At 40.3% G+C, this 17117-nt stretch overlaps 1 protein-coding gene across 28 annotated transcripts in view; it reads left to right on the top strand.

Moving 5' to 3' along the window:
- The window catches only part of CAST (calpastatin), a 122886-nt gene that overhangs the window by 54344 nt on the left and 51425 nt on the right, over positions 1-17117 (top strand). For 13 of the 28 annotated variants that reach the window (XM_021080966.1, XM_021080972.1, XM_021080960.1 and 10 more), the window contains 3 exons: positions 11521-11580; positions 15272-15313; positions 16734-16790. In XM_021080966.1, the coding sequence (XP_020936625.1) occupies positions 11521-11580; positions 15272-15313; positions 16734-16790 (159 nt within the window). 28 annotated transcript variants of the gene reach the window in all.

Raw genomic sequence — 17117 nt, forward strand, 5'->3', positions numbered from 1 at the left:
TAAATGAGGAGACTATGCCCAGAGAGATTAGATAACTTACCCTGGGTCACATGGATAGCAAGGTTCTGTTTGATTCTAATGTTCTTTTTCAATAGGCCAGTCTTATAAAATCCTCCATTCCACTGGTTTATATCCAGGCAGTTTAAATATCTGAGAGAGGAATGTGTATCTAAATTTAAAAGGGCACTAGAAATTAATATTGTGCCATTTTATTATGCTCAGTATCTTAATGCTGTAGAAATTCTCTCTGATGGGTAAAATTTCCTGCTTCTGTGAGATAGAATATTGTACACTGATTGGAATTAAAAGATAAGAGTTTCATTGACAGAATTTCTTTAGATGTTTTAATAGGCAGTAGAGAAGGGCTATATTAGACGTCTTTGAATATAGTGAAATGTTTAAATAGCAGGATTAAATTACATAGCAAAAAACCCCCTCATAGTGTAGGAACTTTTGCTTAGGCTGAAAGATAAGCAGCAGTGTTTTATTTTTACATCAATTTTAAATGAAACCTATTTTAAAATGAAGTCTCCTGTTCTACTTTCATCCTGCGGGAAAGCGGGATGAAATGCAGTGGAAGGTATTGTGATTATTCCCATTTGACAGTTGAGGAAACTGAGGCGCAGAGTAGTTAGGGAGTTTGCTCAGGGTCATAGAGTGGGTAGCAGAGCTGGAATTCAAACTCAAGTGGCCTGGCTCCACAGCCATCCTCCTAACTACTGTGTGACACTACCTCTTTAACACTGGCAAAGATTAAGCTTGCTGTTAGTGTACATTTGTGAGTTTGTTTTTCTTGTTGGTTTCCAGAAGGACATTTTCTTTCACCTCACATTTTCATTTTGATTATTGGGAAATCAGTGTGGAGAAGGGAACCTTGTAATACTTCCTGTCATTTAAGCCTTCTTATTAAGAACATGCTTCACTGAGAAGCCAGCTACAGGGCTGGTCATGTGACAGGCTCCTCTCAGCACCACTTGATTGGCTCTATCTCAGTATTCCTCATATTTGCCCTCTCAGTTTCTGTAAGAGACACTTGAGTCTATCGTCCCTGTAGAGATTGAGACTTGCCTTTGGTCTTATAATACAAGGACCCGTATAAATTCTCATGTTCTCTTGCTCTCTGTCAGGTCTGCACCTACAGAATGAATTTGAACAGACTGTGAAGCTGAGCTAAAAGGCTCTGAGGCAACCATTCAGCAGAGCTCAGAATTTTTCTTAAACTATATCATTAGTACCCATGTATATGCTTTAGATGAGCTCCTGCTCTTTTAAGATAAACAAGTGATGCATATCAATCCAAAGAAAATGTCATGATGTGAAATAATGTTGCTTTTCTCTTTAAGATAAACAACATTAATGTGTAACTTCTCAAAATGGTGTCACCACAGACCTGCCCCATCATCTAACACTAAGGAGAACTTTTGAGGCTGTTATTTGTGAAATAATACAAATCACTGCTGTTTACTGCCTTACCAGGTGCCAGGCACTGAGCCTTTTAAACACACCCTCATTTAATCCTCACTGCCATCTTGTAAGTGTCATATTTATACCCATTTAACAAATAAAAAATACAAGTTTGGAAAAGTTAAGGGACTTCCCTGAAGTTACACAGCTAGAATGAGACCTCAGGTCTGTGGGGCTCCAGAGGCTAAACTCGTGTGTTCCCACTTGAACATTTATCATCAGGGTACATTATTTAATAAACTTTATCTCTTTACAGCATATTAGAGTTGCATAACTACAGAGTTTTCAGTCCTGACAGTTTAAAGATGAGGAAACTGTTCTAGAGGGGTTGAGACTAAGTTCAAAGAGCTTGTCTTGGGCCCTCTTCCTCATTGTTCATTTTGTTGCTTTAGCTGAAATTGCATGACTCACAGGCTTAAGTAAATCCAAGCCACACAAACTTCTCCAGGGGAGGGACTGCAAGGGGAACATAGGCTCTCTTTTCCGGGTCTAGTTTGCTTTGTCTTGGGCAGCCCAAGTCAGACATAGTTGGAGTTATTTCATGTATCAAGAAAAGCAGCAGGAACCCTAGAGGAATGAACACAACTTAAGAAGAAAAGGCTGCATTTCTACTCTTTAATGACTTATCCTGGCTGCCAGGTTTGCTATTTCCTTGCCTATAAAATAATCATCCGGGGGGATGGGGAACACTGGAAAACTGGAGTTCACAAAACAAAGAAAATTAAACAGTTGTTTTTGTAGTACCAAGAGTTCAACTTTATGACTTTTTGTGGATTTTTTTTTTTTTAAGTACTTGGGGTAGTCCTGTGCCAGAGCTCATAATCAGACACTCAGAGTGCAACCAAATGTTCTATGGTCTCTCTGGCTTGGGTTGCAATCACAGATCTGCTATGGCTACTGTCCCGGTTGCCAGGCAACATTTGGATGTTTATTTTGAGGTCTGCTCACATGTTGCATCAGAGGCCAATGCTGCATGTGCTCTCCACTTCCCAGAGCAAGTAGAGCTCAGGCATTCTATTTTTATTATGTTAAGGCTGTGTGTCCCTTTTAATATATTCCATGAATGTATACAGCATGCTGCGCTAAGATAGAATCACTTTCTGTTTCCTCCAGGCAATGTTCAGATTGCTTCATTTTGCCCTGTTCTCCTTCATCTGTTGCACCTGGACTGATTATCTCTGGTCCTTTCCCACCTCTAAGTCTTGCTCAAGTTGTTTTGCTCACCTGAAATGACTACCCAATCTCAGCCTCCATTTCCAAATTTTGTAAACCTGAAATACTTTGTTTTACTTCTTCAAAGTCAGCTTGTTATAGCACCAAGTTCATGGGCATTATTGTCAATGTCTGTGTTCAGATCCAAGTCCTACAGCTTCTTAACTGTGGAATCTTAGATAATAAGTAACCTAACTTCTCTGAGCCCCAGCTTTCTTATTTATAAAATGCAGATATATAACAGGTCGTAGGGTTTTATGAAGATATATTGAAATCAAATGTGTAAAACACGTGTCACAGTTCCTGGCATTTGGAAAATTCTATAGTCCTCACCTACCTCTCTGTCACATTGCCGTTAATACTGGGTAGACAGTTCCCATCTCCTCTAGGAAGTTTTTCCTACCCATCTTCAAACCTGCAACTCAGACATACAGTCCCACTCTTCTGATCTCGAAATTCTTGTTGTACTTGAGATCCTATCACAGTTGACCTGATCTCATATTATATTCATGTACTGAGATATAAGTTGGTGCCCTAACTAGAACTATTAGCACAGAGCCATATTCTCTCTGAAAGCGATGGTTCACCTTCATCTGTAGATGACTCTTCATCGGAATCATCCTTTTAGTTAGGATTAAATAGTATACTTTGTGAGGTGACTGTACTGCAGTTCTCTTTAGAAGCACCATTTTTATGGTAAATAATTAAAGGCATTTCAAGGCAGTACGTCATGGTGTGACAGCATGGCAAACAACAGACAAACATCTGAGCATTCAATTTCCCAAAGTGAATAATCCATCACTATAAGCCTGTTCTTACTGGGCCCATGAGTGGTATTTGTGAAGAATGTCACTGCTTTCCTTAGAAAGCCCCTCATCAGTTGCCTATTGTTTGTTCTGGGTATCATACAGGAAGCAGCCCAGGGGTTTTTTGGTATGTGTGTATGAGTTTGTTTTTTTTTTTTTTTTTAAAGTTATACTACTCCCCAGTACTGACAATGATGATGCAAATTATTAGATGTTTAAATTATGTTTTCCTAACCAGTTTGCTGACTTGTGCTTTGGACAGAATTTCTGATAATGAATAAAACTCATATCATGTTGCTTTTAAGCCATCAGATTATAGTCATGTTTACTCATGTACAAATGTATACATTTTTTAAGGACTATTGTGTGTCAGATGTAAGCTTGTGCAGCAGCTGAAATGCTCGTGGTCTCTGCCCTTGTGGAGTTCAAGTGTGGGTCCGTCTGACAGGTCCTGTGAAGAAAGAACTTTAAAAAAAATTCCATGACTTCTTTTCTTTCATTATTGGAGATGTCTTATTAAAATAAGACTCTCGATATGCTTCCGAAGCAAATTATCATTTCTCATGCATCTAGTAGCGCTAACTTTAAAAATTAAAAATCAGTTATTGGTGTGTCCGATTTTCTTAATTTCAGATTTTTTTTTTTTTTTTTTTTTTGGTATTTGTTGTGTGCTTTTGCCCAAATGCCCTAATATTTGGTATCTGATTAACTCTCACAATAGTCCTGTGGGGTGGAGGTTATTCCCACATGGGAACCCAGATGCTCTGCAGGTTTAATTGGCTTGCCTGGGACTCATGGCTACTAAGAGGTGATCAGACTGAAACTTGACTTCTCATTTATTAATTATATTCTTTATTCTAGCTTTCAAAAAACTCCAAGATATTAGAACTATACTTCCTTCTTTGTTTAAATGAAGCTTTGAGAATTAGAAACTGGAAAAGTATTGGAATTTTGAATTCCTTTCTGCTTCTAAACAGTATGGTAGGCACTGTGGGGATTGGAAATGACCTGCCTCTTGATTGGTTTACAACTTCGTTGATAAGATATCTTCTTAGAAAAGACTCAATAGGACTTCCTGTGTGGCTCACAATATAACTACTAATCATTGCTTCTGTGGTGGCTCTGGCTCTGCCCTCTACCCCTGGTTCAGGAACTTTAAACAGGTGTGGCCATTTGTTTAAAAAAGAAAAAAAAAAAAGATTCATAACCCTCAGCACAGCACATTGATTGAGTGTTCAAGTGGGAAGTACAAACATGCATGTGAGTTGAGAAGATACTAGAACTAAAGCAGATGCAGGTGCTATATCTTGAGCTAATCTTCAAGGGCAGGGCTGGGAGGGGCCTGAGCAGGGAAAAGGCTCTGCGGTGGATGCAAGCAAGGTGATGATGGTGATGAGAACACCGACTAGAATTTTCCAACACTTATCACTTGCCAAGCACCATTATAATGGCTTCAGGTCCATTAACTTATTCTTAAAACAACCCTATAAGGTAAGAATTGCTACGATGCTCATTCCATAGATGAGGACACTAAGGCACAGAGGTTAAGTCGTTTGCTCGAGGTTGCACATGAACTCAACATCAGCTGAAATTCCATTAATCTTGAGTCCAGAGCCCCCTCTCAGTCTCTTAACCAGCTGTCTGATGAGGTTCTCATGAGACAACAGGGACACCATCCTGGGTGGAGGGGAGACGTGGTGTAGAATGTAGTGAGAGGCAGTAGTGGAATAAGTAGATTAGGTCAAATATTGAAAGTCCAAAGTTCAGGTAGAAGACAGTGGACCTTATCTAGGGCACAGTGGGAAATTATTGAGAGTTTAGTATTTCATCAGAGCAGGAACATAGTGTGCATTTATTTCGGGTAATTAGGAAGAGACAGAAAGGCTTGGGAGCTAGAAGTGGTATTCCCAAACCAAACTTGGGTCCACTTGCCTTCTTGCAGTACAGCCCAATCCACTGACTCTGGGTTGTGGTGAAGAAAAGTACAGTGTTTATTGCAAGGAGTCTAGGCAGCCAGGGCTCAAAATACCTGAACTCCCTGATGGCTTTCATGGAAAAGGTTTTTAAAGAAAGAGAGAGAGGGGTTGTGGGGTGTGTGATCAGCTAGTGGACAGTCTTCTGATTGGTTGGTGGTGAGGTAATCAGGAGTCAACATCATCAGTTTTCTGAGTCCAGCTGCCCTGGGGTCTCTGTGCTTGGTAACATATAGGTAACTTCTCCTGGGGTGGGGGTGGGGTTCAGTATCTGCAAAACAGCTCAAAGGATATGGCTTAGGATATTATCTATGACCCTTGAGGATGAACAAATGATTCTTGATTTTGTTAATGGCTAAAATATTGTCATTTTGTCTTGCTTGATTGTTTTCCTTTCTTTCTGTATTTTTTCTTCTTTGATTAAATATACCCTTTGGAATGCATAAAGGCCTAGGAGGCTAAAGTTTTTCTACAAACAAGAGGCAGACAGAGGATGTGGGGGAGTCTGTTTTAGCAAGGCCCCATGGGGTCCTGCTTGGTTACGGTGGGGGTGGGAAAAAACAAGGTATGGAAACTATTAAAAGGCCTTGATATAATCCAGGTTTGGGAGATACCTGATTGGACCAGGAGTGTGGGTGGAAAAAGAAATTAAAAGGATGAAATGGTGATGGGGACCGGGTGCAGTGCTGCCCTTGATTCCAGGTAGTTTAGGGACAGGTGAGTTCCCTGCATTAGATCATTTGGCCCTCACAGCAGCTCCAGAGGCAGGTGGTATTACTCCCATTTTACAGATGAGGACGAAACTTCAGGAAGATAGTTAATGTGGATGAATAAGTGCTGCAGTAGGCATTTGAGCCCACAGCTGATTTTTCTCAGCTTCCTCCCTTTAAGGGGAAATAATGTCGGCTGGTAATAAAGTAGCCCTGCTGATAAGGTACAGAGACTTGTTCACTTAGTAAATGATGAAGACATGGGGAGAAATCAACTCTCCGAGGATGCAGCCATGTAAGAGAGGAGGCAGAGGGTTTGTGTCTGAATGTTAAAGATCACTGAGAAGAATGGAGCAAGTGGAAGAAGCTTCCAGAAGGAAACAGGTCAGAGGCTGGGGATTGAACCTGGAACCCCGTGTCACCACAGCCCTGGGGCAGAGGATGGTCTGTGATTCTAAATGAAACTGCAGATGAATTACCAGGTGGAAAAGGGCAGCACATGACGTGTGCTGGTGTCCTTAGTAACCCTCCCCAAACGACGGCAGAGGGTGTGTGTGAAGGTGACTGGTGCTGAGGGTAGGAGGCTGTGGGAATGCCAACGGGTGGGGAGAGAGGAAGCAGGGTCTAGGGGGAGGTGCAGCTGCTGACTCATTTACTGGCACACTGTGGGTGCACTTTATGAACCAAGCTGGGGGCCGGAGAAGATCAAGGTGAGGCTGGGTGACTGGAGGAGAGAGATGGGGGTTCCCCAGAACCAGCTGGCAGTGCCTAAAGAGAAGCTGATAGTCTTCTGGGAGCCCAGGCAAGTGAAAAGACTCTATAACGTAGTGGTAGAGGAGGACAGAGCCATGGGCATGACTTTTTCATCAGCCAGGTTTAATGGCGGCAGAAGGACAAGTAAGCCTTCTGGGACCCCGGCATCTTCTGAGGGAGCCCTTGCTCTCCCAGCCTGGACCTGTGGGTGAGCTCACAACCCTCTCCTCTCACATCCAGCATCGCATGATGTCTGGGATTGGTCCTAGTCTTGCTTCTCTTCTCCTGCAGCCTCACTAGGTGCCCTGCAGAATCAAAGGAAAGCCTTGGATAGAGACCTGTCCTAAGAATAGAGGTCAGCAGATTAGTGTATCCAACAGACAGTTCTTTTAAAGGGACCCCATGTGGTGGATTAATTAATGGCATTACCTGTCTTGTATATGGCACTCTGAGTGAGCGAGCGGGGATTGGTGAAGGTGGATGCCCACTGATGACTGATTTTGGAGTTACATGTTACAGTGCCAGGGCTGGGCGCTAGTGAGATGCACCTGAAAGGAAGGGTCTATAGGATTTGGATATTTGGGGAAGAGAAGCCTCCCAGCCAGTGGCACTTATGGGGTCCGGGGGAAACATAAAGGGAAAGATGAGTGGGGTGGGATGGGCTAGCTGCCTAGAGCAAATGTTCTACATTGGGAGATGGGGTGGGATTGGAGGCTAGGGATCTTTAAAAGCCAGAAAAGAGTTTTCTGTGTGATAAGGTGGGCAGCAAGTATCATCATCGTTGGTTCTACTTGAGAGAGAATTGTGTGCAGGAGTGACACATGGGAAGATGAGTGTGGCCAGGATGCGTGAGAGAGCTAGAAAGGTGTAGTCTGGGAGACATTTACAAAATATATGTGAAAAGGGAAAGCAGTTTCCATTTTTCAAGGGTCTTAAAACCCTCATATCTCTGATCATTTCCTACAGCTTCCAAAATTCTTACTGTAGCATGTAAACAAATTAAAGAGATTTTGTGAATAATGCCAGAGCATAAGATGCCCTATTGGGTAATAGGATTAAATATTAATTCTTTTCTAGGCTGTGATTATTTTATCAATATTGGTTTGTCTTAAGGGGACTTGCCAACACAGTTTTATTATTTGAGGTGGGCCTGCAACTTACATAAAACCAAAACATTTGTTCTGTTGCATAAGATTTTCTTCATCCCTGTTAGAGCACTTACTTGAAACTAAACATGCTTTATTTGTTTATCTCACTGGGCTGTGAACTCCTTCAAGACTATGATGGTGATTTAGGCGTTATGTACCCTCAGCCCCAGGATTATTTTCTTTTTTTCTCTTGGCTTTTTAGGGCGGCACCTGCGGCATATGGAAGTTCCCAGGCTAGGTGTCAAATCGGAGCTATAGCTGTCAGCCTATACCACAGTCACAGCAGATGTGAGCCGAGTTTGCAATCCACACCACTGCTCATGGCAACGCCAGATCCTTAACCCACTGAGCGAGGCCAGGGATCAAACCTGCATCCTCATAGATACTAGTCAGGTTCATTAACTGCTGAGCCTTGAGGGGAACGCCTTCATTACTTTTTAAAGAGCAATAGTGGGTGAGTGGGTGGAAAATGATTATATTAAAGGACTTTTTCTCTGTTCTTTGTTACTCTGATTTATGCCTTCATTCAAGTTTATAAACGATTAGTGAGGCTGGCTGTTAAGGGATTTGCATGGGTCATTTAGTAGGGAGAGGATTATGGACGCACGTTAGTCTGATATACAGTTCTAATCACATAGAAGGTTTGGTATTTGAGCGCCAATGGCACTTTAAAAACGACTCTCCCTTAATGTTGGGACCGTGAGTGGTGGATCCTACAGCAGAGAGTCACTGGTTTAGATATCAGGTGGCCTAGGCCCTGCCCTGGCACTGACAGCTCAAAGGATCCTCTTGGCCTTTTGCCTGGGTGATGTCCCGTATCCTTCCATCTCCACATTAACTGTCACTTCCTCCGTATCACTTGTCCCAACTCTCCCCTGAACTAGCTCCGTTGCCTAGTCTGTGTTCTCCTGGGACCCTCTGCTTTTCTTCTATAGCACTTGCCACAAATAGCTTCTGAAGTGGTGGTTCTATTAATGTCATCCCTGACCAGCCTGTAACTTTCACAAGGGCAGGGATGTGTTTATAGGTTTGTCCACTGTGTTTCCATCAGCTCACACAGGACTTAACACATGCTGTGTTCTAGATAATTATTTGTGGAGCCAATGAACTGTGGTAAACTTCGACAGGTCACTTAATCTTTATGCAATACTGTTTTCCTCCTCTGTTTAAAACCCACATATTCAAGATTTTTCTCTAAGGTTCTTCATGCATGTATAGACTAACCTTCACAATTTTTAAATTATTAATTATTCACACCCATGATGAGGAATTCAAACAACATAGAAGATTTACATTGAAAGTGCATATAATCCCTCACTAGAGATAAAAAATAGTGAAAGTTCCTTGTCTTTACAAATAGAATAAAAATTAAACACATTACAGTTAGCCAGAGTTGAACCTGCCCTTAATGAGGCAGTTCAATTTTGCTCATTTTCAGCCCTCATCAAGTGGTTTTTCTCTTTTAGTTTCAGAATGGTAAGTGCCTTAGTGATGAGATAAAACTTTCTTGGAGGAATCTCTGCCGAGAACAGGTGGGCCAAGGCCTTCAGCTAGGTTCCCATTATAACCTGCTCTGTGTTTATTTATAGGTGTTCCATGGAGATTTTACTGTTCTTGGTCAGCCTTTGAAAGCCTCCTTTCTAGGATTTAAGGATCACTTCCAGCTATTGCTTAATAAAGGAGTAAGGCAGATCGGAAAACCCAAGGCTATGTGATTAATGAATATTTAATAAATTGGGACGTTTAGAAAATGAATGTAAACCTGAAGATTGCAGCTTAAAAGCAGTTTCGTGTGGAGTGTTTGGTCTTGGGTGGTTTTAGATGGCCGAGTGAAATCATTGAAGCAGGGGGATGTAGCAAAATGGAACTTCTTGAGTTTGAATGGAAATTTGTACAACCATTCTAAGTGTGCAAGACAGAATTACATACATAGGATATGTTAATCTCCACAAATGAAAAAAAGTCTCGAGGAAAATGAACATTCACATATTTGTTTATTAACTTGATGGGGGTTACTCTGGTACATCTTCCAGTTCTTTACACTGAAGAGCATGGGAGAGACCATTCCATGCCTGCCACAGTGACTAGTGGGGTATGTGTGTATGTATGTGCGTTTTGGGGTGCAGGGGCCCAATTGCTGCCAATAGGTGCTCAGGAATAGTTAAGTTCACATGATTATGTTTGAAATATCAGTGTACTAAAGCTTTAAGGTTTATCTATGAATTGTGGCGTTTATGCATAAGCATCATAATGTTCTCCATTAATTGAGGTCAGTGGGGAAAGTGATTTTGTTCATGCGCCTTGGGTTATAGTGGGTTCATATACACAGCGACCTGAGTATAGTGTCGGGGGGAGGGGTAACTGGGGGACTAGCAAGGATGGGCTCCTCCACCCGCCCAGCGACTCAGCCTCCGAGGTGGCTCAGGGCCAGGCATCAGGCACAGGGCTCCAGGTGATGTTGGCAGGAAGCAGCTGTTTACTGACTTAAGAAGGTACCTCGTGCCAGGTGGAATCCCTGGGCTCTCAACCCTAACAACTCCAATGTTAAGGAGGTTTAAATGAGCCTGAGTTGGAATTCACGAGGATAGTAATTGTGAATTTAATAATAACCAGAGTGATGCAAGTTACATACTTGAGTACATGGTCCTCATTGCCATGCAAGGGTCCACATGCACACTCCCTGCTGGGCAGATTCTATTCTAAGGGCTGACTCCACAGCCCTAGGAAGGGTGTTTCTTGAATACTTCAGTTACCATTCATCACCGTTTGCCCTCCAGGGAAGAGCCTAGCTTATCCCCTTGCTAAAGCAGTACCCCCTCTGCAGCTCCATCTCCCACCTTCTCTTCTCACATGATAGTTCTCATCCACCGAGTCTATTCCCCAGAGCTATGCCTACTCTTGTATCTTGTACGCTACCTTAGGAATAATGCACCTGTCATTTAATGAGCACCCACAATGTGCCAGGCATTTTACCCACATTATCTTACATGACCCTGCAAAATAGACATGGAGGCCCCATTCTGTATACTTGGAAAACTCAGACTCAAAGTCACAGAGCTAGTAATGGGCAGAGATGTCCTTTTGAACAACATTCTGTAAATTTGTACTGTCTGAAAATAATACAAACGGTAATTATATTTACTGAGCACTTAATTACCAGGCAGTAACAAACTTAGTTGTTACCTACTGAAAAAAATTGAGAAAGGGGAAACTGAAGATCAGGAAATGTAAGGAACTTGCTCAAGATTCTTTACTCAAGAGCACACCCCAAATCTAAACCCTTTCGATCTGGTGACAGGGTCATTTATCAGTTGGGCAGCATCACCTATGGAACTTTTATGGAAGTGGTATAACTAAGGAAAAGAGTTAAGAGCAAGTATGGTTAAAAGAAACTGAAGGACACCATAGGTAGTAGGTTAACTAAAATCAACCTTCCTATTTCTTTTCTTTCTAGGTATCGCCTTCCTCTGCTTCAACGAGCAAGTCTTCCAGTATGAATCCCACAGAAACCAAGGTATGAAGAGTCCTCAAGGGTCAACTTTGGTGAATGCCTTTAAGTTAATTGTATTGTAAAGCAAAGCAAATGAAGGCTGATTGTTGACAGATGAGTTATGTGCCTTGGGAAACTTAGGCTGTGAAAAGAAACATGTTCTTCCTAATTTATGAGGGTCTTTGGAAACAGCTTTTTTTCACTATTGATCTCACACATCATCTATACACTTTTTATTTTCATTTTTTAATTTTTTGTTTTTGTCTTTTTAGGCCCGCACCTGTGGCATATGGAGGTTCCCAGGCTAGGGATCTAATCGGAATTGTTGCCTCCGGCCTACACCACGGCCACAGCAATGCCAGATCCGAGCCACATCTGCGACCTACACCACAGCTCACGGCAACACCAGATCCTTAATCCACTGAGCGAGGCCAGCGATTGAATCACAACCTCCTGGTTCCTAGTTGGCTTCATTTCTGTTGCGCCACAACAGGAACTCCCCATCTGTACATTCTTACATCGTTTTTGAAAATCTGGAAAAGAGTAGTCAGCCAGATATTTTTTGGTTCTAGACTTGGGTTTTTGTTTTTTAATTGTAAGACTATTTATCTAAGTACATTTTCTCTGCATCTAGATAAGAATATAATTTCTTGATTTCTTACTAAAATGGTTTTATTATCCTGGCCATTTAAAACTACATCTGAGCATGAAAAAGGTTACGCTACATGAACATAAAAAGAAGTGACACTGATAGTGGTTATTTCAGATGCTTTCTGAAAAGTTTCAGTCCTTGAGGGTACCATCTTAGTGATAAACCTTTGTCGAACTCTTCGGATTTATTCTGATGATAATTTCTTGGAATTTCAGAAGAAAACCATAAAAAGATGTCCTCCAGTGGGATTGCCACATAGAGTAAGCCTAGTTCTAAAGAGTTATCTGAGCTGCTTAGACCCTCTCCCCAGTTACCATGTCTCACTCTGTTTATGGGAAGAGTGTAGGGATGGAGGATTAAAGAAGGGGACATTTTCAAGATGCTTTCACCTAGTTCTTAGGAGCTAATATTCTTCAGTGCCTTTCAGAGCTATCCCAGCTGCATTGTTATCCAATTGCCCTTATTTAAAATCACCAAGATTCTTTTGCTGTTTTTCCATATTACGTGGCTATCCCAAGTAGGATCCTATGCCATAATTTACTTCTGAACTGTTTTTAAAGGGAAGGGCATATATATATGGAAACACATTGTCCAACTCTAAGCTCTGATAAATGTCATTTAGCCCTTATTTTAATTTTAAAATTTATTTTTAAATTTAAATTATGTTTTATTTAGTAGTTGACATTTATATTGATTGCTTAATTGTTTGTAAAATATACATTGTCCAATCCATAATCAATCTATTAGCTCTCACTAGTATTTATACCAAGCCTAATCATAAGAAAAATCTGATCTCAATCTTGAAATAATCTTGACTACAGTAGAAACATTTACCGCCCCCCCACAAATTCTTATTGAACTTAGACTCAGTGAAAATTAAAGAAATGTGATAAGAGCCAGAAATACAGGATTTCCTTTTTATTATTTTGGTTTGCCTTTGACACAGTGTCGATGCTTAGCCATCCCCACTGACTCTCAGTTTGAAGCCCAATCTTATTTCAAGTATTGCCTTGTTTTCCAGAGCAAGTGTCAGCAAAGTCTTCAGCCATGGCTAAGCATGAATCATAATTCTTGGCAGTCCTATAAAACTGGACGAAGGGAAGAGAGAGGGGAAAGTAGGAGAGAAGAGAGGGAGAGACAAAAATAAGATGCACATGATGAAGTGGCTGACTCAGGACCACTTTTGGCCTCAGTTCTCTTGCCTTGGTGGATTTTAATCGCACTGTTCTCATTAATCATGTTATTTCATGTGCCTCTAATGTTTGCCTCATAACATTTATATTGGCCTCCTCTTGGAGATTTTTGTGAACTTACGAGCATGTTTCTCTGCATATTTTGGTTTTTTAGAGAAAAGTTGCTAATTCAAGCTAATGCCTATATCAAATCCTTGTCATGTTCTCCACCTTTAAAATGAAAGTCAGTCTAGCTCCGGAGGTAATATGTCTAGATCTTTGTGTGTGTTTTTGTCTTTTTAGAGCCTCATCTACGGCATATGGAGGTTCCCAGGCTAGGGGCTGAATCGGAGCTGTAGGTGCCAGCCTACATCACAGCCACAGCAACATAAGATCCAAGCCACGTCTGTGACCTACGCCACAGCTCACAGCAACTCCGGATCCTTAACCCACTGAGCAAGGCCAGGGATCGAACCCGTGTCCTTATGGATACCAGACAGATTTGCTTCCACTGAGCCATGACAGAACTCCAAATCTCCTCTATTTTTTATTCTATTATTGTAATAGACTTATGCCAAATACTCTCTTAATTTATCATGTCTCGTGCTTCAGTAATAGAGGTACATGTGTTCCTCACATAATGGACCCTTGTTATGCCAACACACTTACGGTTTTGTGAAGGAAACAAAGTTCATGGTCAAACAAATGTTTTTAGTTTTAAATTTTGGATCCTTTAAAATAGATTCTTGTTAATGAGTTTCTGTGCATGCTACTATGCTTTTTTTGAGTTTATACAAATGCACTTTATTAAATGATTAACAAGGAAATTAAGCCAGCTGGTATTATAGTGGTTTGAGTCTATCAATAGCTTCTAATCTGTAATTTGTCAATCAATATTTTGCCAATATATATAGGTGGAGGTATAGGTGGGAAAAAATATTGCTCAAGCAGCCTTTGCACAGAGAAAGAATGGGAAGGAAAGGGATCAAAGATTTTTATAAATGGAGATCTTACAGATTTTCAATCACAAAAATAAGAGTAAATCCACACTGCAATCTTTGAGATCTTAGAATTTAAGTACTCAGAAGTTCTTGGAGCTAAGATATATGTTATATATGTGTAGAGTAGATGGAATCAATGAGTAGAATGTGTCCTGGTGCACATTTTAGCCCTGTTTATATGTTACTTATATGTCAGATAAAATAAAATCACACTTGGGGCTGTGCTCTTATATTAGGCCATTCCAGTCAGCAAACAGCTGGAAGGACCGCATTCTCCCAACAAGAAAAGACACAAAAAACAGGTGATGTGGTGCCTTGTGCTGGGGGACATTTCTCTTTACTAATGGTCACTTCAGCTGCTTAGCATGTCCTAGTAATTGCAGTTCACAATCTTTTGTAACCCTCTGACCCATCACGGACTTTCTGGCAGGCTTAGTTACCCACCGTTCACATTCTGGTTTTGGCACTAAAAATAAATTTCACTGTTTCCTGGGTTTCAAGTCTGTCACCATACCATTGTTTTACACCATCATTTAAACCTCTGGTGAGTATTTCATTCATAAAGAGACCAATCATACTAGTGGCTATGAAGGAGGAAGGTTTTTATTTTAGTTTGCTTGTATTACCTATAATGTTCACAGTAATAAATCTTTACATATCTTTAATTCCCATAGAAGTTGCAAATTGCCATCTGAGTAGTAAGAACAGACTACTAATTAGTGTTTATCTAAAGAGTTATAATTCTAAGAAAAGTATAGTAATCTTAACTCATATATAAAGTTTACATTTATAAATACATAAAAATCATCTTTTTAGTTTCCATAGTTGAAAATTTATGGTAAGCTCTTTGAATTATGTCCATTCATCCTTTCTTTCTTTTCTGAATTTAGGCTGTAAAAACAGAACCTGAAAAGAAGTCACAATCAACTAAGGTAAATGATTTAAGTCAACTCATGAGTTATTTGGATTCTTTGCAATAGTAATGAATAACCAGTTTCTCCCACTGGTGCAACTGAATGGTTAAAACATTTTTTTGTTGGCTAATTAAATTAATTTTGGATTACCCTTTTGAACATGTTTATATAGAGTGTATATAAAATAATTAAAACATTAAATCCATAATGTTAAAATGAATGTATAATATTTTATAAATGGAAACAGTATAATTCAGAAGGCATTTTGTTCAAATCTAGGTTTTTGTTATAGCCAAAGTAATTAAAAATAAGCCACAGGAGCAAAGGACGAGGGATAAAGGATAATGAGTATCCAAGTTAATGATGAGACATCAAAAATAAAGGTGTCTATTGAACCCAGCGCCTAAATAACTTCAAGATGAGAGTTTCTCCTAAGAGGCCCTGGGTTTATCTTGGTATTCTTGTTTCCATGGGTGGAACTAGTTATCTATTAATCAGGAGACAGCTCTAACTTTCCCTGGGAATGGCTTTCTTTGCTTTCCTGACACATGGCTGTCTAGACTCGAAGCCAGTCGCAGTCCATGTGGAGATGGGTCCCAGGTTGTCTGCAGGCAGGGCAAATGTTTCTCTTCAGTAAGGTGCCAACATTATTTCTTCAAAGACATTTGAACCATTACTCAGATAAGACCACACGGTTTCCTGTAAGAAAGCCCAAAAGATGATTTGGGCTGAAGTACTGTAAGTGCATGTAACAGTGGTGGTGGGAGGGCAGTGAAGGTGGAAGATGAGGCTTATATAATTGTGTGTAAGGCCTCTTGGTGGCCCCTGAGGATGGTAATTTACATAACCCCCTATAACAGAAGAATTCAGCAGCCAGGTGCAAGGTGTCTTTTTATTCAGTATTTAAATGTTCTTGGTTGCTCAGTCTCAAGAGAATGGGTTTCTGGTGATATGTGTGGTCTCTATTTACAATTCAGAAAAGACTGTATACATTATTTAATTGAGAAAATATGGTGTTCTTCATCTCCTATGAAAAGGGATTTTTTTGAAAATTAATTTTAATTTCTAAAGTAGGATCCACCGTCAACAAACTCACTGGTCAGAGTGATCATTTTACATCTCTGTAAAATTGCAAGGAGGGACTTGCAGTTAGCAAATGACCTGCTTGAATTGTCAAAAACAGCCAATAACTTAGAGATATATACCTATTTGAAAAATTATGCTAGATTAAATACTACGTTTTTTATTATTTTTTCAATAATCATCATTATCAGAGTATTGGTAGGATTGCTCTTGACCAGACAGCATCTGCTTCTCTACTGGACCTTTCCTGAGAGAGGCAGGATGATCTAATGGGGCTTTTGTTTTTGCGTCTGTTTGGAAATGTGAGAACTGTGGACTTCAATGTAATTAAGATTTTATCTTTTGAAATTGACAGCCATCTGTGGTTCATGAGAAAAAAACCCAAGAAGTAAAGCCAAAGGAACACCCAGAGGTAAATGATCACCATTGGGTCTTGATAACATAAGGTGAAGCCTTTTTTTTTTTCCTCCTGTGAAGGATAACATGCTGAACTCTAATCATTTAAGTCCTATGAAGGATGGCGGGCTTTATTTTCCCACTAAAATAGCACCACCCTGTGGCATCATCAGGATTTGCAACGTGCTCATGTGATTTTGTTGAATTTGGAAGGATTTGCATGGTTTCAAATTTTGCACTCAAAGTGAAATTTTGTCACATACATATCTTACTCATTTAAATTTACACAATTCAAAGCTACATAAAACACAATTTTGTGAATACTTTCTACTCCATAGATAAA

Source organism: Sus scrofa, chromosome 2, assembly GCF_000003025.6.
Source record: "Sus scrofa isolate TJ Tabasco breed Duroc chromosome 2, Sscrofa11.1, whole genome shotgun sequence".
Lineage (NCBI taxonomy): Eukaryota > Metazoa > Chordata > Mammalia > Artiodactyla > Suidae > Sus > Sus scrofa.